Below are 23,298 nucleotides of genomic sequence, written 5' to 3' on the forward strand. Positions count from 1 at the left end.
ATTATACGGCAGAATATTCCTGGGAAATTACGAACTTGGAACATTTTTGCATGGACCAGCTTCTTTTTTTCCAAACGATGAAATTGAAGAGAGTGTGAGAAAGTCCTAATGACAGGGCAGAACTTTACTGGAAATTAGGAACTTTGAAACATTTTCTGCTGGGACGAAATTAGTACGTTGTATTGTGTTGGTCATCGCTCCCGATGGCGTGGCCCATTTGCTTCATCATTATAGAAGTTTGCCATCCTAGAATGCTACCCTGATTTTAATGTGTTCTAGTAGTGTCCTTTTTAGCTTAAGACCAGTCACAAAATGAGAGGAACTGGTTAAAACTTTTTACCTTCACTACATTTTCCACCTTCAAGTGAGAGTGCTCTAAAATCGTAGGAAGCTTTTATCTCCCAAAAGCTTATACGCATCAAGCCCCATCCCAGTTCGGGGGAGCTGCACCATTTGTTAGGAGAATTAAGGATAATAGCATAAATTTTTACAATAAACACATCACATGATCAACAGTTCTTAGTTTCACTTTCAGCCTTGGCTAACCGAATCCATATTCTACACATATATGACTAGAACTGAATAACCACTGTTTCTCAATCTAAGTTGAAAGTACCTGAAAATGGTGCACACAATAAACCTGCTAACATGCAAACATGATTCCTTAGCCCAGTGGTACAGCTTAATTAGCTCAGAAAATAGGTTCAGATTAGGAATATGATCCTTATCCCTAGCCAATCTACATGGACAAGCTCCATACGCATAAGATTGTTGGTGTTCGTCCACAATAAAATCCGAAAATGTGTCAGTTCCCTCCACTTATGAAATCTTGTCGCAATGGAAAATAATTTTTTTTAATACATAATCGACTCTGCACTCAATTCTTCTGCTCTTCCAGATTCTAGCTGTGTATCTTAGTGCATATGCATCAAGTTTACCAATAGCCTCTCCCTCTTCCACGTCCACGCCCTCCCCACCCTCTACCTCTGCCCCTGCCCCTTGAGCCTCCTCTCCCTCCATGAGATATACCTTCCAATGCCCTGTTAACTAATTGATTTTGTATGCCACCGGTCCCACGACCCTTTTTCACAATGTTGCCAGACCCATTAGCAGCATTAGCAGGCCGTTTCCCTCTGCACAAAACAATAAATATATTCACCAAGAAAAAAAGAACAAGTTAATTAAAGAGAAAAGGAAAATGGTCCCATTAATGCATGTCGTATGTTATGCAGAAATGTCACCCCATCAACAGTTGGACACTGTTCCAAATTCCCAAAAAGATCAATACAACCATCTCAATGCTGAAAAATGTAGAAAAGAATTCAAGAAAAATATAGAAAAGAATAGCATCTCTTATACCCAGTTGCTGTGATGGTGGATGCCACAGAAGGTTTTGCTGCTTCTTTCCAAGACAGATTGACACTCTTGTCTTTATCCCCAATAAATGAAGGCGTCTTTGAATGCAATGGCTGAAAAATTAAAACGATAAATCAGTTCCAGCAGTTCAAGAGTGTTTATCCAAGCAATTTTGAGTGTCAAAAACTTTTGGGTTTGATCACCTTTGTCATTGCCAAAATGTTATTGCAGGTTCGCAGCCCAATTGTAGTATTTTGTTTTTGAATTTTCTGCCAATTAAACAAAATATATCCTTGTAAGATGCATGATATGGAACTCCTTAAAAGATAATTTAATTTTCCAAGAAATAACTCACTATGCTATCCTTTGTTTCATCCGTCTTTGCAGCTGCCATTGCTTTGTTGTGCTCAGCCATTCCCTGAGTTAATTTTTTCATGGTAGCCCTAGTTAACTCTTCTACATTACTCAGCCTGCATTATCCAAAAGGTAAAACTTAAAAGCAAATCCAGAAAGCAAACAAGATTGAGGTAATAAACTGAACTCTAATCAAGCAAGTAATGGAAGTTTTAGATTGCTATTTGAGATTACAAATACAGGTCTGATGTCATAGCCAAGTAATCTAACCTACAACCAAACTGACCATAAAAGACCTAAGCTTTGCCCTTTTAGATGACCCCAATGAGCACTCCAGACGCCTTGCCTCCACTCTAGGACATGTACAACTTGGAAAACCTAATACCACTCTGTTTACTTTGACATAGAACACCTCAACAGCATATACCAAGTAAAGAAAAAGTAGCAAATTGATAAGGTTTGACTTGTAGGGAAGAGTAAAAATAATTCAATAAGCGTTTAGTTTTATGGGTTATACCGAGGAAAATGAGATCATCAATCAAGATATCATTTCAGTTTGAATTACCACAGAGGAATCCCTTTGTTTGAATGACAGAATTCTAAAGACTAAACTATTATTGATATAGTGACACAGTTATACATACGAAGGAGATTCAGAGCACCAACTACTCCTGAGCAAAGAATAATGAGATCAACATGACAATGCTATGTCACCAATCATTTAAAAAAGCAAACCTCATCAATTTCATTTTTGCTTGTCTGATCTCAAGTAAAACAAATTTGAACAAAAAAATGTAAGCAGTAAAAGAGCATTAGCACGGCAGTAAAAGAGCTTAATATCTCTTTCTTAAAGGCCCATACTAAAATTCAATACCAGGAAATGAGGAACCACCATGGAAAACCAAAGAGCAATTAATCTTTAGGGGCATCCTATTACAAAGGCAATAATCACATATCTTGAATAACCAAACGGACAATTATTCTATCAATTTTCCCCTGGGAACCATTAAATATGTCTTCATATGTTCATGTCTGTCTTTAATTGAAGTTTGTGTCATTTCATCCATGTAGAACTTCACTAATCTTTTCACTATCTACAAGTCCAATTATTTTTTGAACCTAATGCTGAATTGAGGTTAACTGAAGAGGAAAGGAAGTCGATGAAAGGGAATCCCCTTCTCATCTATTTTGGCTATTACATTTGGAGTGTAATCATTCCCCTTATAGAAGATTAAATTGAATTGGGATGTAAAAAAGTTCACTTTATGATTGAACTAAAATCTGTATTTTCCTTTTTGCAATTATTATAAATTAAAATCACGTAAGAACCAGCCCTTGGAAGGGGAACAACAGCTGGAAACGGTTGCTAATACTCTATAGGCTAAGGAACAAAAGGAGGAACCAACCCGAGAAGGGGTTGGCGTCTGATTAGCTAGTTGGTGAGGCAATAGCTTACCAAAGCGATGATCAGTAGCTGGCCCAAGAGGATGATCAGCCACATCGGGACTGAGATACCATAGTGGAAATACCCAAGATTTATATCAAATACAATATAATAGAATAAGATACTCTTTCATTTCTTTGTATTTTATTTCATAATCTTTTTCTATTTCTTCAATTTATTAGGGTTATCGAATTTATGTAAGCTTTAATTTTCGTGTTTATCGTAATTGTTGGTTCTCGATGTGGATGCTGCATGATTGATTCTCATCCTATCAGAGACTACGAGTAGCAGAATTTGTCGACAAAAGCTCAGATATTATAGATTGACCTGCCTTTTGCAACTATAGTTCTTTTTCCCCTCTAATTCATCCAAACAAAGTTACTCCTCCTCTCTCTTTCCCTTCTTAAATCATTTTTCTTAATTTTCCAAATGCAGCCAGACAAAATTATACTCATTCCATTCCATCCCATCCTATCCCTTCCCCCAAAATTAAAATACAATCCCTTCCCTTTCACCCCATCCAGCCATACATAGCGTAACTATTCTTGGTAGCTTGGTCAATAGACAAAGGTCAGGTGGGTATGTGCAATTGCTTTAACTGAGAAGGGAATAAAACTAAACTAGTTCCTGCTTCAACTCAGACTCCCACAACTGCGCCCAGATTGAATAAATTATAACTCGTATGCTATTTAAAATGTGAAAAAGAATTATAAAATCATTTTATTAATAAAAGGTAGTTATAATAGAAGACTTGATAGATAGAAATATCACCTCTCTGTAAAATCTTTGTACAACTCGGAGAAGTCCTCCCCAAGCCTATCTGATGGTTGGCCAGTCACTATCTTGTAACCACATAGACTATTGGTGGCATTGGGAGCCTTTATGGTACAAGCATCATATAAGCATGAAGAATAGAGAATTATAAGAGCAAAAGACAAAAGTAACTAAAGATTTACTACCTTATGAGCTAAATGGTGAAATGCATATAACAAGCACTCAACATAAGTAAAGTTCATCTCTTCTCCATTCTTCTTCCGAGGCATGTAATTCTGCAGGGAGAATAAAAAGAAGAGAGCGTCAATGAGACAGTTTATGCCAACAACCAAGGTCGCAAAGACATGTTTAACAATGCAATACAATAAAGAAAATTTATTCCAGTTAATAGAACTGAAGCTCCAAGAGAATAAACATATTAAGAGCAACTGGGAAGAAATATCGTGGCTTATCCATCATGTATAATGACATGAGCCATCATGAAGGCACAATGCATACCTTTAACAGCTGAACAATGGAAGGAAGAATCTGGCGTGAATCCTGTGGTAGAGTGCAAGGTGAAATCTCTGCAAGTACTTTAAGCAACTCAAGTTTTCGCACCTCAGGAAGCTGGCAGGGAAAAACACAATAAGAGTACACATCTATATATAGAAAAAAACACCTACTAAACAAACATCCCAACAAATGTAAGTAAAACACCTAAAGCAAAAGGAAGTACGTGGAGCAATCACACAGAAGGGATGCGTCAAGACAATAAAGAAGCAGAATGCACTGAATTACCTCATCAAAAGCAGGTATAATTAACTTGTTCAAATAGGTCAGAAACTTGCTGCTTGATGCACCCCGCTGTATTTAAGAATCAAGGGAGTCAAGTTATAAATTAGAATAAAGGTTCTACTATATACAAGAGTTTTCAACCAAATCAGTGTCTATACCAGAAAAAATGGAAGTGCTGTATAAAGGCATAATATCAGCCTGTTAATATGGTCAGAATCCGACACCTGCATTTTACACCAATCAGATCAACGGAATCAACAAGAGCGGCCCTGGTGATCGCAACTTAATTGTATTGCAAAGAGAAAGGACACCAGAAATTGTTTCCAACCATAAATGATCTAACACTATTTTCTGCAACATGGCTGCTATAAAATCTTTCGATGACACAAAATATGATACAGAAGCCGAATACATGTTCAAGTACACAAAATGAACTTGCTAGCTATTCTCCAATGCTTTCCCAATAGAAATTTAAATTCTACATCAAATGTTATCTACCATTTTATATTTTTTCCTTGAAATGGAAATTTATGGCCTAATATAAAGTGGAGCACTATATCATTTATAGACATTTTTGAAAATTGATGTACAGAAAAGTTGCTTCTCTGACATTAAAACAGCTACACATCAGGATCTCTTACATATTCTGTAAGAGGCATGCCAATCAGGAAGTCATAAATGGGCCAAAACATATGTCTAGTTTACCAAACTCATAAGATCCAGAAAAGAGCAAGCACAATATGCCCACCATCATGCAAGCTAATGTTCCACAGTGCATGATGGGAAGAAACTTGTTCAGACACCAACCTGTACTCATGGATGGTGGAAGTAGGAAAATAAATGACTCCAAATTCTGTCATTAGGGGAAAATAGAACCAAATTTGTATCTCAAAGAAGAAAGCGAACTGCTTTAAAACACATCTGGGACTCAAGTAAACAACAATCCAATCTTTTTCCATCATTGCCGATAAGCACATGGCACAGTTCAATCGGTATAAAAGATAAATTTATGAAATCTACCACAACTTGTGCAGCAAAACAAGCACTTACATCGAGTTGTGAATCCAAATCAGCCTGTCCTTCAATAATTTCAATAAGTTCTTTCATGCGCTCTGGAGGAGCTTTATCTCCAAATATGCTCAAACTTTTTAAGAAGTCCATAAACATTTTGAATTCTTCACCACTTACATCTATTAAGCTCTACAAAGGACCAAATAAATTATTAATGATAACTCTAGCAACATAACTGAAATCTAAATACATTAATCAGAGAGAAGAAAATTGATGAATCTACCTTTCTAATCAAATCAGTAATATGCCGCTCCATTTCCTCCTGGGGTTTTAAGAGTTCACTCTTCAGAGGGAAAACCTGAAAATGCAATCAATTGTCATAAGAATCACAAATCAAACCAGTGGTGAATAAAATCTGAGGTAATCTTCTAACCTTATCTCTTATAAAGCTAATAACTCTATCACGATGTTCGTCTCCACTTGGTTCATCGGTGCTTCCAATGTGCTTAAATAAGGCAGTCAAAGAGGCTGCATATAAAAACTGAATAAGCTTGAAATTTGAGATAAAAGAACAGAAAGGTGCACAACTTTTCTGATATTCTAGCTTTAATGTGCACTGCACATAGAATTGCAACTTATGATATGCCCCAACTAACGCCAAGGGGAGTTTTTCTTTTTCCCCTTTCCGGTTGATATTTTACAATCCCACCTACGAACTAAGCAAGACAAATAGAACTTCCGAGGGGTAAGCTTTAGAACTTAAGATTTACAAGGAGTATGTAATCAACAAAGCACATTTAACCATATTAACAGGCTGAAGAAATCGTAACAATAACTTTACAGTGTGGAATACAAAATAATTTGACCAACTAAGTGACCAGGCAAATCACCTTTCACATCCTGCCTCATCAAGGACATAAGGGCTTTATGTACAGCATCCCTCTCCACAAATTCCTCTAATATCACCAAGAGTAAGTAAGATATTATACCCCCAACAAACAAGTAATAGTTCTTAAGATGAAGAAAATAAAAGATAAAAATCCAGTGTTACCAGCTGAAAGGATCTGCACAAGAATGTCAACAATTTTGGAAAGATACTCGGGTGTATCCTTGCAGAAAAGTGGCAGCCCCCTAATTGCTTGCACCCGAACCTGCAAGAATAATGAGAAATTAATTAACTCACATACCAATGGAAGAATAATCCATTCTGGCTTACTCATTCCCATCAGAATAAGTATGGAAAATGGTCTCTAATAACTACACAGCCCTAACACATATATTATGTTATCATATCGCTGAGCTGACATTTATAACCAAACTGTATAAATAGAGGGATTATGTTTCCTGAAAAGCTTTTGCTGAGCTGCCATTTGTAAATAAATTGTATAAAAAGAAACATAGTGTCATATAAATGTGATATAAAAATACAGACCCCAAGCTCTTCTTCCTCTATTAAATCAAGATGAACGTCGACAGCTTGGCTGGAGAGTTGGGGGAAGAACTTGAAAAACCTAGGAATTAGCTGAGCCGCCAATTGCTTCGCCTTTATGCTCGTTTTTGCAGCGTCTAAAATCCCCTGGTAATCCTCCAGATTCTGCAAAATTAACCACTGCATTAACACTAAATTTCAAATTAAGAACCAATTAATATTAAAACCAATAGAAGCAAATGAACCTGAGACTTTTCCTTGGACTCATTGAGTCTCTCACCGAACTCGTAAAGCTTCTCGATGTGCTTGGCGTCCTCGGTGGAGTCACTCATTTGGTAATAATGATAGTATGAAGAGTAGTCTCTGTTGAGAGAAAGTGAAACTGAAGAAATTATTCAAACAGCATTTTGATGGGGAACAGAGAGAGTGCATTGCTTTATATATAATCAAATAATTTAAATTAACAAACAAATAATTGACAGCTTGAGATTCGAGAGAGGAGAATAGTTATGTAGGGTTTCTCTTCCCTTTTTTTTTTTTTTTTTGTGCTGTGGCTTAGTGAGTGAGAGAGATTTGAAAGGAAGAAGAGTGAATAAATTACACACCTGAAATTGAAAAGAGGGATATAGCAAATTAAGGGTTTTGACTCAGTTTAAAATTATGGCCGAAACGAGAGAAAGAGAAGAGATGAGGACCTTTGTAGCTGTCCGGGACTCCGGGTCACCGAGTTTTATCTTCAAAGAGTAACACGACGCCGTTAGAATTTCCCTTCCCTAGACACTTTTTTCAAATTTATGTGGCTTATGCCACGTCAACTTAAGAGACATGTGGCATAAGCCATGTCACTCTGCAAAATCAGGTAGCTATACATGCTACCAAGCCACACATACCACGTGACGTGACATATGCCACCACATTAACTTAGTCCACATAGTAATAGACACGCCATTAATAATCATGTTAACTAAATTGGTAAAACCTTTTTATATTTAGTGGTTGACATTTTATGTTTAAGACTTTTCTTGACTTCTCGTAGAATTAAATTAGTGAAAGTTAAACTCATTTTCTTACATTCCACACACATTAAAAGATAAAAATGATAATAATAATAATAATAATACTCAAAATAACTTTTGTAATATTATGTCGAATTTTAGTATTATTATTATTTAAATCTTATTATCTTTGATTTAAATATTTACGTAGTCTAATATTAGATTTATGTGTTAAATATTTTTATTATTGCTTGTTATCTTAAACATCATTGATTTTATTAATATTATATTTTGTTGGATTTAGATGCTAGATACTTAAAATTATACATATTGTAATACATCATTATATAAAAATATTTATGTATATATTTGTAGTAGCCAGTTTAATTCCATTCGAATTTCTAACTCTTAACTTTACATTTTTCAAATTAATAATCAAACCGACTATAAAACTACAGTCATAGACTCCACAAAACACACTAAGTAAGTTTATTCATTATCTTGTCAGTTTCAAATATTAAAATAAATGGTATATACCACCTCCATAAATACTTCCATGAGTTCATTTATTATTTTTCTCTTAACAACTGAATTGGACTTAAATTAGATAAAATTCAATTTATTAACTGTGTAAATTGGTTTGTTAAAATAGGTATATGAGCTAGTTTTAGTATTAATGTAATTTGATTTTTGATTTATAATTTTTGTACGTTTATTTATCATATAAATATTAATCTAAACATATTTTTCAGAATAAAATAATAGTTTTACTGAATATATAATATATGTTTAATCAATTAATGAATAGTTTATATTAATTAATCTAATCCAGCCTTAATTAGACTCCTTTTGGGGAGTAAGCTATGAATAAATATAATGAATTTAGTGAGAATTTACTTTAATATTGACAAGCAAAATCCAGGGGCTAAAGCTTGGGTTGATAAAGTTACAATCCTAGACTTTATAGCATGCAAAATCTCTTTTTGACTTTTCCATGATCAGTAGTAATTTATTTTATAATTTTAGTATAAAAACAATTGTTGTTTAATAAGTTTTTTTTACTACAAAACGAAAGTATTTAATATTATATATTTATATGGTAAATATGGTTGTATGGAGATCAAGTGTAGTACAAGTATTTATTGTTGGTGCAAAATTATTAAATTAAAGGCTTGGGCAATATGTATTTAAATTAAAGAATGAATAGCGCAGGTTTAAGTTTTGATGGAGTTTTCTGTCCTTAATTAGTGAGTTTAACCACTCTTAAATTAAATTAAAATGTTATTAATTTCGTTACTAAACCTTTATCTAGTGGCCATCCCTGCTTGGCCAAGAGAGCAACTGGTCCCTTCAACTTCAAGTTCTCAACTACCTAGACTTTTGTGGTATTCTAAGCTTTTTAAGTTTCTGATTTTTGTACACGTAGACTGCTCCTCCTTTAGCAAGCAAAATACACTGCTAACCCTATTAAAAATGAGAGAATCCAAACAAGATTGAGCACTTTAAACTTAATACTGAAATCTATTAAGGGTATAACCTCTAAATAAACTTGAAAGAAGACACCAAGGAGAGACGACAAAACCTCGTCAAAACTAAGAAAAAAAGCGACTACTAAAGAGAAAAGTAGACAGGAAAAGTAATTTCAGATTGCTGCTGGTGTAGCCATGAGAGGCAAAACGACGGGGAAGCGGCGCTGCTGGATAGTTAAGGGAAAACAATGGACAGAAATTTTGGATCTTTTTCTTTTAATAGATAGCTTATCAACTTTAAGATTAAAACGTTTACTTAAGCCTTATATTAAGGCCCTATTAGGTTTGTACTCCAACAGATTTTGCATATGTATTCATTTCTCAACTTCAGAGTTGCAGATACCCTCCCTGCCATTAGAAATCCAAACTGATGCTTTAACAAAGATTCAGGAATTCAAGCATATGCTGCTTGTCCTTGCAGACTCTCTGTCCATCTGTTTTTTTCTCTCATCATTTGCATGCCTATTTTGAGCATAACTATAAAAAGGCACAAAGCAAATCCCCCTTTTTTTTCCTTTTACAGTAAATGATTCACAAAGTCGGCTAATTCAATCCGGCTGAAAATGAGGTGAACCAATTCTTCCACTGTTGACATGGAACTTGGCACACGAGTCAATTTGACATGAATTCATCAGATTACAATATTGGCATATCCAGTGCTCGGAGTACATCCTTGAATTCAAAATCACGTGTCTCTTTGTTGAATCGCTCAACCAACTTGTATCTTGCATCATTTAGATAAAAAGACTGAGAGGCCTCTAGAAGCCACTTTGCCTCTTCGTCAGTAAGCTTGCTGGTAAAGACAACATCTCCTCGGATAAGGACCAAGTCCTTGCTTTCTGCAAATTCAGTATAGAAGGAGACAGTGAAGTAAGGTGCCGCCTGAGTTCCTTTTGCCTTGTAATCTTCAAGACCAGTGAAAAGTATGTGTGGCATCTGTACTGCAAGAAAGGTTGGGAGAGGCATGTGAGTATAACATGGCACAAAGCAAATTCTCATTTTCATTATTGACCACAAGCTTTGAAAATAAAAGGGTTTAGGACTACAGTACCAAGTAGCAGCCAGGTAGGTACTTGAACCAACTTATAACATGGTTGTACAATGGGTAAGTTACTAAATATGACAACTGCGATCAACTTGTGCCATAAGTTGATAAATATCATACCAAACAAGATGTGCAAGTCAAAAGAGCTGGTTTAGCATTTCTTTAAAAAATCTTCGAAGAAGTGCACCTAACTGTGTAATTGCTCTTTAAGTCCTCAAGAGGTCCGAACATAAGGATACCAGTTATGCAGTTGTGGATTGATGTGTCAAAGCAAAAAAGAAAAAAAAGAATTATGATATATTAATCCAGCAAGAGATTGAACATGACGAGAGTTTTGCTTCCACAGATAAAATTGCACTACAGGGCAAGCCCTAGCGATTTGTTGCTATAGTATGCATGTCAGCCACTAATTCTAAGAAGTTAAAAGGCTAACCTTGAGCAAACATTGTTGTATAACCACTTCCTCTCCACAAAGGAATAACAAAGTACCGGCTGCAAGGACAGAAGTAGGAACAGTGAAAGTTGGGCAAGAAGGCATGTCTCTAACACAAAGACAATGATGAAATTACCAATCTGCTGCTCTTTGCACCAACAGATGATAAAGTTTAGCTTTCATGGATGCACCAATATGACCTCTTCCCAAGTGATACTGACATAAGAAAATCTCACCCATAAACAAACAATCAAACCAAGTTCACCCATATATTACTGCCCTAAAACAACATTGCTTGAGAGTTCAGACAATGATTAATAATGTGAATCTCATACTCCATTTTCTTTCCTTTCGACTTTTTAAAAGAAATGATGCACTGTAATAATACTTGTTCAATCAAAATCCTACTCAAAATACCAAACATATGAAGTAAGAAATAATCATCCTACATGGAGACATAATTAATCAATTTTATAAATAGTATTGATAGAACATGGAGGAAGACAATATCAATTGCAGAACAGAACACAAGGAGAACAAGTCCATTAAGGGATTAGTTCTTAAATATATAGCCAAGAAAAGAGATGGAAGAAACATTTTGGAGAAGCAAGGGAACATTTTTTTTCTAGTCCATTAGTTGTGATTTTATACAGTTTCAACTGTCAGGGGATTTATGATCATATCCAACAATTCAAAGCTAACAACCAGAAAAATGATGGAACATAGCAAATTCACAGTTCAACAAGATTAATAAGATAATAATCAGAAATATAAGTGCCTCGAAATAATCAAACAAACTATTTGCACTAGGCAAACAGTCATATATTCCTAAGTAGAATCTAAAATATCACTAAGATTTAGCATTGACATAATATATAAAATAAAACACTGATCATATCATGTCAAACGTTGTTTAGAACCCAATCAAATGAGATACATCAAGAAATCAACCTATGATACAAAATCCACCACATATAATTTATATTCTTTATGATCTGTCTATATAAAAGTCTTACAAAGGATAAGAAGAAAAAAAAAGAAGAAAATGAATGCGTTACATCATCCCATGCGGAAGCGAGGTCCTCAGGTGACTTGTTTTTAGCCCGTTCAGTATCCATTATAGAATCAAGTGGCTTTCGCTGCAAAGGAGAGAAGCCAGTTGCAAACTTGGAGGTTCTAACAAAACCAAGTGAAACCCATTTGCGGAAATGGCCTGGAATGCTGATTTCCTTTTTATGGAAGTTCTGAAGATGTGAATTCAACGAGTGGGTAGTGAAAGCTCGCTGCTTTGCTGTGTTTTTAATAGAGAGAAGAGAGAATAACGAAATTCTTGAAGGTTTTGATGATATGCGTTGCATTGTGTAAATCTTATGGTTACCAGATGTGGGATCGAGTCGAGTAAGGGAGTGCTAAAATTGAGGATATCGGGTGTCGTTGGCTTCTCTGGTTCTTCTAGGAAAGTTATCGAACACCTAACGCGCGCTAGTGGTGACTGGTGAGAAGAGAATGGCTAGTCAGCTACGTTCCGTAAGAGTTTAAATTAAAACTCACCGTTTGGATATTACCAGTTGCCATAGTCGATCGTGCAAAGTCAAAGAGGAATAAGAAGGCTTGTCCATGCGCTAGTTACGTCTTTCAAGCCCAAAAGCTATAGTGAGTTATGGGCTTATAGCATGCAATTACTGTCAGTGTCACCTGATATAACTGGCCCGTCATCATTTTTTTTAGTTTAATCAATTTAAATTAATTTATAGTAACATTACTCACTCGAAAATATATCAGATTAGACTTAAAAAATTTTAAGTCTAGATCCGAGCTCTGCTTAATTCGACTATACGGATCTAAGCTTTTAACTAAACCAGACTAAGAGTACAAAGTTGTGAACAGGTTGCAACCCAACAACTGGACTATTCACTGAATATTCCTTGATCAATAATAATTATTCAATTCCTCACAAAAAAAGATATTCAAGGAAAATAAAATATAATTTTTGTTTGATTCATATATAATGTATTTGTTTATTACAAGTTAACAACAAAGATAAGGATAATGAAGACAAAAGAGAACAACAATTTTATTTTGCTTTTAACTTTTTTTTTTTCTTGCTTAAGAGGTAGTATATATGCTTCATGCTTCTGTTGTTCTATAATTTCTTGGTGAAAAGAGAAACCTCCCGGTGATACAAGTAAAAACACTGCTAAAATTTTGTTAGATGAAAATTATTTAGGTCATTTATTGGAGTATCCATTGGTGTTACTGTAAAGATAATTGATTTAATGTATGTCGTCTTTATGAGGAGGAGCAACGAGAGGTAGAGTTTTTAGAGGTTATAATGATAATTAAGCTAAACAACATGTGAGTCATCTATGTATGTCCATTCTATTACCCAGATGAATGATGGCTAGGAAACTATTTTTTAAAATTAACCACGTTGGAATTATTTAACAACATTATTATTAATTTAACAAGTATGTTAACTTAATGATTAAATGAGCAAAAAAAATGAGGACAAATTAAGAGCAATAGATGGATGGGGACCAAGTAAAACAAAGCCGTATAATACAGAGATCTAAATATGGATTTTGACTTTTATCGAGTATTGTAAATGAAGACTGTCAATGGCGAGGATTTGGCTCTTTCACAACATACTTAAAAATCTTGTTTTACTCAGAGAGACTCAATCAACTTATAAAGGATGCTTCGAGGCCTGACCATTTCTTTATTTTATCTCAGCTAGTTTTTTTAATATTTCTAGAGTGTTTGGCTCAGAGAATTAATGCAATTTCATTAAACAACTATATTAAAGAATTTAATAACGATTTAAGAAATAACAACTGAATTAGTCATAATTAGCTACTGATTGTATTAGCTGTATTTTAGAGTTTTTTTCTTATCAGCTAATAGCTGATTTAATTTTTATTTATTTATTTGGACACTAATATCCTTATTAAAACTCATTAATAATAACTTATTTTAAGTTGATTTTATAAAATTAAATTTTATATTTTATAATAAATAATTATTATTTAAAAAATACTTTTAATAGTAAATAATTATAACATTTATAATTATGTTATTGGAAATTATAAATTTCTATTAGTAGAATTTAAATTTAAATTTTTTAAATAATTTTAATAAATATATTTAATAATAAATACAATTAAACTAAAAAAATTAATTACAATATTTATTATTATTATAAACTATTTTTATGAATTTCTATTATTGAATATAATGTAATAAAATAAAATATATTTAATGATAAATTATATTATCAACGGTCATTTAAAATATTATCAACAATTGCTAAAAATAGTATTTAACATATTATCAACAACTGCTAATAAAATTATATAAAATATTTTAATTTTTCAGTCACTAACTATCAGCTGTTAGCTATCATCCACCAAGTACCAACCGCATTTATCAGCAAAAAATGAACTATTAACCTTATATGTTTAATAATTATAAAAAGTATTCTATAACATATGAAGATTATACCTGCTTGAATTCCTTTAATAACAACTAGATAGGGGCACCTTTAAGAACACATACTAACAATTCATACACTATCTTTTTCTTGATCTTCGTATGCTATTCTCTTCCCAACCCAACTGTCCTTAATAGGATTCACCGATGCTCTTTGGTGCTACCTAGTGAGAAGCTATAGAATGGATTGGATTTATTAACATGCTTAGTTTATTTTTATTATTAATTGAGTAATTTTTTATATGTTAAATTTTTTATTGAATTCTATATGAACTATTGAGATGAAAAAATTCAAAATTTTTTACATTATTAAAAGACTCGATAAATAAAATATCTAAGAAAATAATGACATTTTATTTTACTTTTTATATTAACTTTACCTAAAATTAATTGTCTATTGATTTTTTTACTGTCTTATTGATCTTAAGGATGAGATTTTCATGTAAAAATGAACTTAAACAATATAAATTTATTAAATCAGTATTTTGATAACATGAGAAATATTCAATAACTTCTCCCCGTTTATGACAGATATGGAGCAATATTTATGTCTTTCTATAAACTAGAGTACAAGCCCACAACCCTGCAGTTTGACTTTATCATTTACCATCAGGGTTTCCTTTTATTTTTTTATTTTTTTTTTGGGTTTCTTCTACTTTCTTATCAGAGCAATCTAGTTTATAAAAGTATTATTTTTACATGGGTTAATTTATATAGTTAGACCTAGACTTAGACTTAGATCTAATAAAACAATTAAAAGAAGTCAGGCATAGTGCTAATAAAAGAAAAAGGCGCAGAAAAAGAAAACAAAAAGCAGTATACTTTGTGGGTTTTTGAGCTATGGTCACCTGCCTCTTGTCCTTTCCGCTCTCAGTTTCCATTCAGACCAGGCTGAGAGAGCGAGCTCATGATTTCTCGCTTACTAGCTAGAGTGATTGCAGCAGCATACCACTAGCTGAATGCTTAGTGCATTCTCAGCATTAAAATTATAGAATTCTAGATTTGCTTGTGAAAATAATATTGAATATTCATACCAGTGTAACCAGTCCTCCCCTTCACCAGAGAATGATAGATTGCAAATTTAGAGGCAGACAAGGTTACACCAGCATAGCACTTTAAACGAAGTTTGTAGTGATGAAATGCAGGTCTGCTAAATTTCAGTCCAGTCCCAACTCCACAACGCTGCAGCCCACAGACATATTAACCATTTTGCACATGTCACAAGCAAAAGGTCACTGTATTTACTCTTCAATCAAAGTGGATACCCACTTAGAATTAAATTCTTTTGGCAATATTTTGTCATGTGTCATGTGTGGCTTTCTTTCACTTCTCTTTTTCATAATTCATAAGCCTGCTGCTCTCTGCTGGTGGTACCATTTAACAGAGGGTGTCCATTGCAATGAGAGCAATAATATTTGATGGCCCATGCAGCTTTTACTGCACTCACACAAAAAAGCCCTTTGACACACACACAACTGAAAAAGGAGAGGTAAAAAAATAGCCACTGATTCTTATAAGCTTTACACAACCAATGGTTGAGATTAATTTAAAGTCAAAAAGGATTATTCATGATTATGTAGTGAGGCCCCTCTTCTTTGCACATGCTCTGCATTTATAAGAACTTGCATTTTGGTTAAGAAGTGGGATTCACTCGATTCCTGATCATTGATCAGCTATCCTCAGCTTTGTTTCAATTTTAGTACTCATTTGCATTTGTTAGGTACATTCAAGGAATTGGCACTCGTATCAAACGAAAAAGGAAAAGGTTTCTTTCATGTATGTATAGCCATGATAATTAGGGGCTCTTGTGTTTTTGGACAATTTAATGCGAATAGATACTAATGGTTTACTTTTGGTCATTAATTTTGCAAAGTTTTTAATGTCAATCAGAAGAATGATTAAAATTAGCAAAAGTGAGAAAAAGAAATGCTGAGAAGTGATTGCTAGTCATAATTTGTCTTAACTGTAGATGACAAACTGATAATTTGGTTTTCAATCAAAAATGACCAATGATTCCATGTTCTCGTGAATGGATTATTGAACTAAATTTGTAAGTTGTATATAATTTAGTTAAATTCCTACTATAAGATATGGTATATACCCCATAAATCAAATTCAAAGACTGGCAATGAAGCAGCAGCACGGATTAAAGGTCATTGTTCTTTTTAATCTCCAAAGTAATAAATAATTAGTATACACTCTATATTATCTGTCTTCACCTTTTAATATTGTAAGGGTATTGGCCTTCACGGGTGTTGATTCTCTCATTTTTTTGACATGTCAATCTGACCCACAAACAGAACTTCCACTCCTGGGGTCTTCCCTTCACTTTTATATTCCCCATTACTGTTTCTTTCTTTGTCCTAAACTTTTTCTCATAGGAGCCCATCATGCCTACCTATTCTTCTTCTTCTTCTTCTTCTTCTTCTTCATTATCATTTGTTTTCACTTGTTTGCTCATTTTAATGCTAGGCATAAACTCCTCAATTTCAATATTGGCGAAAACCACCAACACCACCCGTCGTCCTCCTCGCCAACTTTCCGTTAATTACTATGCAAGAACCTGTCCTCAACTTGAGCAACTTGTTGGTTCAGTTACTTCCCAGCAATTTAAAGAAACACCAGTTTCAGGGCCAGCCACCATTCGTCTATTCTTTCATGACTGCTTTGTAGAAGTAATCATTTCAATTTCTTTACTTTGTCACGCATGCAAACTTTCACAAAAGTTGTTGCCTCACATTTTCAAGAAATGCACTACAAAATCCTACTGCATTTTGGCAGATATATTAGTATTAACTTACTGTTTCTGGTTTAATTGTTGAAGGGATGTGATGCATCTATACTGATATCAACAAGGCCAGGAAGCAAACAGTTAGCAGAGAAGGACGCAGAGGATAATAAGAATTTGAGGATAGAAGGATTTGAGAGTATTAGAAAGGCTAAAGCATTGGTGGAGGGCAAGTGCCCTGGTGTTGTTTCTTGTTCAGATATTCTTGCAATTGCAGCCAGAGATTTTGTCCACCTGGTATGTATATGCCCTTCATTTTCTCTTATCCTTCAGCAATATCACATATATTATATTTGTGCAGTAATAACGCCTCTATCACATGCAATTTGTGAACCGTGAGAGCTATGACAGATGTTGAGACAATAAAAAACCCAAACTTACTGACAAAATTAAGAAATGAAGCTTTTTCTCAATACATAGTCGCTCGCCCTTTTACTTTGTGTATTAAGAGCAAGGGGAGGTCTATCTCATGTCCTCGTAACCTTAATTACCTATCGCATTTAGTCCTTCTATAGCCACACTTGACACTTGAGTAGCAAAACTGCCTAATAAGAAAGGAATTAAGGGGTAATTTGTAACTCAAGGTGCCTACCCCGTTGCCAAAATAGCAAAGTGAAGAAGGGCAGTAGAGGGGTGGGAACCACTTGCTCATGTTCTAGGTGTTATTTTGGTACTATATCTCAATAATTGCAACCCAATAGACAATAGTCCATGTAACAGAAAGTATATCTTAATTTCCATCTCATTGTTTGTTGGTGTGAATATTTTATGCTGCTCATAATACTTCCAAAATAGAATGCACATACGAAGACTGTTTTTGTCATTTTTGACAAAATATATATAACTCAAACACACAGTCTTCTAAAAGGACTACCAAAGGATAAAAATCATTATTCCATGTGACTTAAATTATTTTTCGTCCTTTTTTTTTTTGCAAATGTGATTTTTAACAGCTAGGCCAGTGTGCCGGTTACTTTGTCTTTAGATTGGCGCAGCTTCAGCAAGAAAGTCAAGATCTGATCAAATTGCCCTTTAAAAGAATACTGTAAAGTTCTAACATGATGGCCATTGAGATGCTAAATGCCTGGCGTTATTTTTTCTAGGGAATATTAAATACAGTTTAATAAAAATTTTATTTTTTTATATTAATTGATAATAATTTAAAAAATAATAGAAAATTAACTATTTTAATTTTTTAAAATTTTATTAATGTAATAATATAAAAAATATTTTTAAAATATTTATTAATTAATATTAGTATTATATAACTTAATACTATAATTGATATTATTATTTTTAAAATTAAAATTTATTATATAACTAAAAAATTAATTTATTATTAAATATAATATTGAAAATATAGTTTAAGATATTATTTTTTAGAATTAGAATTATTATCTAATTAAAAAATAATTAATTAATTAATTAATATAAAATATAAATAATATGCTATTTTGTAGAATAAAATTAGTTTCTTCATCTGATTAAGAAATTATTTATTAGTTAATATAATATTAAAATATAATAAATATATTATTTTTTAGAATTAGAGTCAGTGTTTAATTAATAAATTAATAGGATAAATTATAAATTTATATATAAACTTAAATTTTATGTGTCAAAAGTAGTACACATGTCAAAACAAAAAATTTATATGTTAAAAATTAAACACACGTATCAAAAAAAAAATTAAACTTCATAAATTAATATATATATATATAATTTTACTTCAAAATAAATATAATGTAATTCTTATTATTAGGAATCCAAGGAAAAAATGATTTATATCGTTAGGAAAAAATCCCTATATATCTATGCCATGTCAACTTTTCAAATGACATAAATCATATTACCACAAAAGAAAAAATCATATTCTTTTATATGAAAACATTATATTCTTCTATATGAAAATGCGATAAACCAGAGGGATGTATTTGTATTTTCCCTTTTCTGTATGATGCTAGTACAAAAGGGAAAACAAAAACTGGCATTCTGACTTGGATTGGTTGGTAGGTTTCCCTGTGCTAGATAATGGGTTCTTCTAGTTTCATACTTGTGCTAGTCACTGGATGATGGGTCCTGTTAGTTTGTTCTTTTTTGGGTCTAAAAGAAGCTTCCCATCAATAATGCAATGCTCTAATTAGATATTTGTTTACATGACATGGCACAGGCAGGGGGACCTTATTACCAAGTGAAGAAAGGCAGATGGGATGGGAAAATATCACTGGCATCAAGGGTAACCTTCAATCTCCCTAGTGCAAATTCAACAGTTGATCAGCTACTAAAACTCTTCAACTCCAAAGGATTGACACTCCAAGATCTAGTAGTACTTTCGGGTGCACATACAATTGGGTTTGCCCATTGTAAGCAATTTGTTAGCCGCCTCTACAATTATCATGGCAGTAAGCAGCCTGATCCTGCCATTGACCCAAGGCTACTAAAGGCACTAAAGATGTCATGCCCACAATTTGGTGGAAATGAGGATATTGTAGCACCATTTGATGTTACTACTCCATTCTTGTTTGATCACGCTTATTATGGAAATCTGGAGTCTAAATTGGGCTTATTGGCCACTGACCAAGCCCTCTTTTTGGACCCAAGGACCAAGCCCTTAGTTCAACAGTTGGGTAAAGATAAGCAAAAATTCTATCAGGCATTTGCACAGGCAATGGATAAAATGGGTTCAATTGGTGTCAAGAGGGGTAGAAGACATGGGGAGAAGAGGAAAGATTGTAGTATTCATGCTTCATGATTATTTTGACCTTTTATTATTATTATTTTCTTTTCTTTTTTCTTTTTGATTAATGGCCTTTTGTGAATGTGAGAAGAGATTGAAAGAACTAATGTAGCAAAATTCATTTTTAATTTCTCTCTATGTTTATCCAAACAATGGTGATCGGTAAAATAAAAGGCCAGTCATATATCCAATCATGAAACGACAGACCTAAATTCATGTCAGTGTCTAAATACGACAACATGTAGTCGTTTACCCTCGGCAAAAAAGGCGACATGTCGTCAAAACGAATCCGCTTTCTTAAATTTTAAATTTTTATTTAAAGCAGACAAATAAAAGGAGAAAATGAACTGCTACTGCATCTCCACTCTTTCATCCTTAACAACTCTACGCAACATTAACACACGCCCCACACGCGCCACCACCTCAAAGCTCCAAATTCGAGCCATGAGAGCTGTCGTCCAGCGAGTTTCCTCCGCCAGCGTCGAGGTCACTTTCTCTATTTGTCCTCTATATCCTCGTTTATCATATGCTTCACTGGAGAATTGTAGCAATACTTCTTTTCTTGGCAGGTCGACGGCAACACTGTATCGGAGATTGGGCCGGGCCTCGTCGTCCTCGTTGGCCTCCACGAATCTGACACTGACTCCGACGCCGATTACATGTAAATAAAAAAGAAACTAGTTTGTGCGTTTATTACGAAACTAATAACAATGCTACATTGATTATATATATATATATATTTTTTTTTTATTATTATTAATTTTAAAAAAGAAATTGTATATATACAGATGTCGTAAGGTTTTGAATATGAGATTGTTTCCTAATGAAACTACTGGCAGAGCATGGGACCAGAATGTAATTTCCTCATTCCATTTTTCCCTCTCTAAATCTTTCTATTACATATGGTAAATGAAATATGTTTGGAGTTTAACAAAAGTTACTTTATGTGCACCTATGCAGGTTATGCAAAGAAATTATGGAGTTTTACTCGGTAATTTTTAAAAATGGTTAGCAGTATTATTGAGTTTAGACTAATAACGATATGTGCCTTACATGTATTTGTTTAATAAAATAAAAAGAAAAGGATAAAATAGAAAGGAGATTATCATCTGTTAGAAAATGAGGTGGAATCATGTAGTTGTAATGCTGTTTGTTTGGTTGTCACAGTAAGTCAGTTTACATTGTATGGAATTATGAAAGGAAACAAGCCCGATTTCCATGTGGCAATGCCGCCTCAGAAAGCGAAACCATTCTATGATTCGGTAGTTGAACAATTTAGAAAATCTTACACGCCGGATGCTATAAAAGGTACTCTTGTTTGCTTACCTCTTTTGACTGTTTTGTTTGAGGCGCGGTATATGTCAGGTGTGGTATTGCATTGGCATTTCTTTTTTGCCTTTTTTTCTTTTTTTCTTTTCTGTTAAGAGCATGTATTAGGACTTCTGAAAACAATGTGCAGGATGCAGGCCGTTTCATCATCTTTTGCTACTGACCCTCAGTGATTGCATTCCTGGTTCCTGAGATCATTTTGTATTTAGTAATATTGAAATTCTTAGAAGTATAAACATCCTTTACCAATTTTCATGACTAATTAAACTTTGGGTTCAGAAAGCTGAATTTATAGGAAACTGGTTGTGTTGCTGGCGAGTGCTAATATAATAACGAAAGTGACCAATGATGAGTGGAACTTGTGATTAGAATTTTTAAAAATCTTATACCATTTCTATTTGTGCAATGCTACACTAAATTTTTTCAGCAACTGCTGCTTTATAGCATGAATGGAATCGACTGATTCTGGACTGCTTTAAGTTTGGACATTCAATAAAAACACCAAAAGGGAAGAAAGAAGTTTGGAGGACTTTCCATGTTGTTTTATTTCCCCTTTTTTTTTTTGTACTATATATTACCATATTTGAGCTGGAATACAACATTCTTTGTGTGAATTTTCTTGGTTATATGTAGTTGAAATTGTATCTAGGCTGATGCTAGAACCTAGACCTAACATAGCTGAATAAGTTCACATTCATAACTTTTGAAGTATGGGGCAATTTATGTGCATTTCCCTTCATGCTTTTCTATTTCCTGCATTAAATGTGCTGGAGAATATTTTTCAGGAGCCATTGTCTTCTTGACTTCTTCTCCATTTGTTTTGTTCAGATGGTGTGTTTGGAGCAATGATGAAGGTAAGGCATACTTGCTGAGTTTCTGCCTCCCTTTTTAATTGCAACTAAAGGTTGCATATTATTCTTGAGACCACTTCCTAACTTCAGTAGCCTGAATTTTGTGAAAGGTTAATCTAGTTAATGATGGGCCGGTGACAATGCAACTTGACTCGTTACAATCATCCAAGTAAGTACCATCTTAGCAACTTGATGTATCGGGTTGTTTACATTATTAAAGTATTTATCGACTTCAATGACTAATCAGAGTTAAAACTGTTTCAGGAGCACAATCGATGCAGTACAGGAACCTTAAATTGGCTGAGTGGCACCATCATTTACATTTACATCAGATTAATACTTGTGAGAGCCAGAGATCTAAAACTTCTGATATAGTATAATCAAATTCTAATTTTGAGTTGATCTCCTTGTATTTGGCAAGAATTTTAACTCCAAGGAAGCATTAAAGTTCTGCCAAACTTGAAAATGCAAGGATAGAGGGCTGCCCTATCTGTTACTCCAACTTCATTAAATTGTTCTGCGGCTCAAAACTAGCTGGGGCTTGTTATAAGGATCTTCTCTTTTGTTTTTTGTTTTTTGTTTTTTTTTTTTTATCACAACTCTCCATCATTTTAATGATTTATAGGTATGATTCTGTGCCATTGAAACCTAATCCACCTTGGTGCAATTATTATATTATAATATAAACAGTATAAACAAGATCTAATGCAATGCCACAGCAAAAATGGTACTTTAAAAGTAGTGTTCATTACATCACTGATTTCTTACATAAGAAAACACAAGTGTATAATATGGTTAATTTCACGTAAGACTCGCATTCTCTAATTACAATGCCTGAAAATGAGCAAACCCGTCCACGTACTAGTAGAACTAAGGTCATACATCAATAAGGAAGCACCATCCGATCATGAATAATAAGTGTTGCCACAATGCGATCAGATTACAGATTTGAGATAA

The 23,298-nt window shown here is 33.7% G+C and overlaps 4 protein-coding genes across 10 annotated transcripts; 2 read left to right on the forward strand and 2 right to left on the reverse strand.

The window, feature by feature from the left end:
• Window positions 1-506: 506 nt before the first annotated feature.
• Window positions 507-7,906, reverse strand: LOC8259185 (apoptosis inhibitor 5-like protein API5). 2 transcript variants are annotated; one of them, XM_015721435.2, is made up of 17 exons: window positions 7,751-7,906; window positions 7,403-7,508; window positions 7,149-7,310; window positions 6,768-6,867; window positions 6,607-6,672; window positions 6,150-6,244; window positions 6,000-6,074; window positions 5,756-5,905; window positions 4,864-4,929; window positions 4,709-4,774; window positions 4,427-4,537; window positions 4,114-4,203; window positions 3,926-4,032; window positions 1,712-1,826; window positions 1,560-1,625; window positions 1,360-1,469; window positions 507-1,133 (listed from the first exon to the last, which is right to left on the reverse strand). In XM_015721435.2, exons 2-17 carry the CDS (start codon window positions 7,475-7,477, stop codon window positions 935-937), a joined length of 1,653 nt encoding a protein of 550 aa, XP_015576921.1. In that variant the 5' UTR covers window positions 7,478-7,508; window positions 7,751-7,906; the 3' UTR covers window positions 507-934. The 2 variants fall into 2 exon arrangements, with proteins under 2 accessions (XP_015576921.1, XP_002522525.1); XM_002522479.3 differs by having other exon boundaries at window positions 7,391-7,508.
• A 2,249-nt stretch (window positions 7,907-10,155) lies between these two features.
• Window positions 10,156-12,739, reverse strand: LOC8259184. The gene is made up of 4 exons (XM_015721386.3): window positions 12,206-12,739; window positions 11,284-11,363; window positions 11,148-11,206; window positions 10,156-10,610 (listed from the first exon to the last, which is right to left on the reverse strand). Exons 1-4 carry the CDS (start codon window positions 12,503-12,505, stop codon window positions 10,306-10,308), a joined length of 744 nt encoding a protein of 247 aa, XP_015576872.1. The 5' UTR covers window positions 12,506-12,739; the 3' UTR covers window positions 10,156-10,305.
• A 4,127-nt stretch (window positions 12,740-16,866) lies between these two features.
• LOC8259183 (peroxidase 19) lies at window positions 16,867-20,289 on the forward strand. Its single transcript, XM_015721419.3, has 3 exons — window positions 16,867-17,311; window positions 17,461-17,661; window positions 19,595-20,289. The coding sequence occupies exons 1-3, from the start codon at window positions 17,027-17,029 to the stop codon at window positions 20,174-20,176; spliced, it is 1,068 nt and encodes a 355-aa protein (XP_015576905.2). The 5' UTR covers window positions 16,867-17,026; the 3' UTR covers window positions 20,177-20,289.
• Window positions 20,290-20,379: 90 nt separating this feature from the next.
• Window positions 20,380-22,911, forward strand: LOC8259182 (D-aminoacyl-tRNA deacylase). Of its 6 annotated transcripts, none has more exons than XR_007215947.1 (8): window positions 20,380-20,647; window positions 20,731-20,822; window positions 20,950-21,016; window positions 21,122-21,152; window positions 21,329-21,469; window positions 22,276-22,344; window positions 22,435-22,510; window positions 22,606-22,911. XR_007215947.1 is itself a non-coding variant. In XM_015721409.3 (8 exons), the coding sequence occupies exons 1-8, from the start codon at window positions 20,504-20,506 to the stop codon at window positions 22,634-22,636; spliced, it is 624 nt and encodes a 207-aa protein (XP_015576895.1). In that variant the 5' UTR covers window positions 20,380-20,503; the 3' UTR covers window positions 22,637-22,911. The 6 variants fall into 6 exon arrangements, 4 of the variants coding, with proteins under 4 accessions (XP_015576895.1, XP_015576899.1, XP_015576900.1 ...); XM_015721409.3 differs by having other exon boundaries at window positions 22,462-22,510; XM_015721413.3 differs by having other exon boundaries at window positions 22,319-22,344.
• The last annotated feature ends 387 nt before the right edge of the window (window positions 22,912-23,298 follow it).

The sequence above is a fragment of the Ricinus communis genome, chromosome 5, assembly GCF_019578655.1.
Source record: "Ricinus communis isolate WT05 ecotype wild-type chromosome 5, ASM1957865v1, whole genome shotgun sequence".
NCBI classification, from domain to species: Eukaryota; Viridiplantae; Streptophyta; class Magnoliopsida; order Malpighiales; family Euphorbiaceae; genus Ricinus; species Ricinus communis.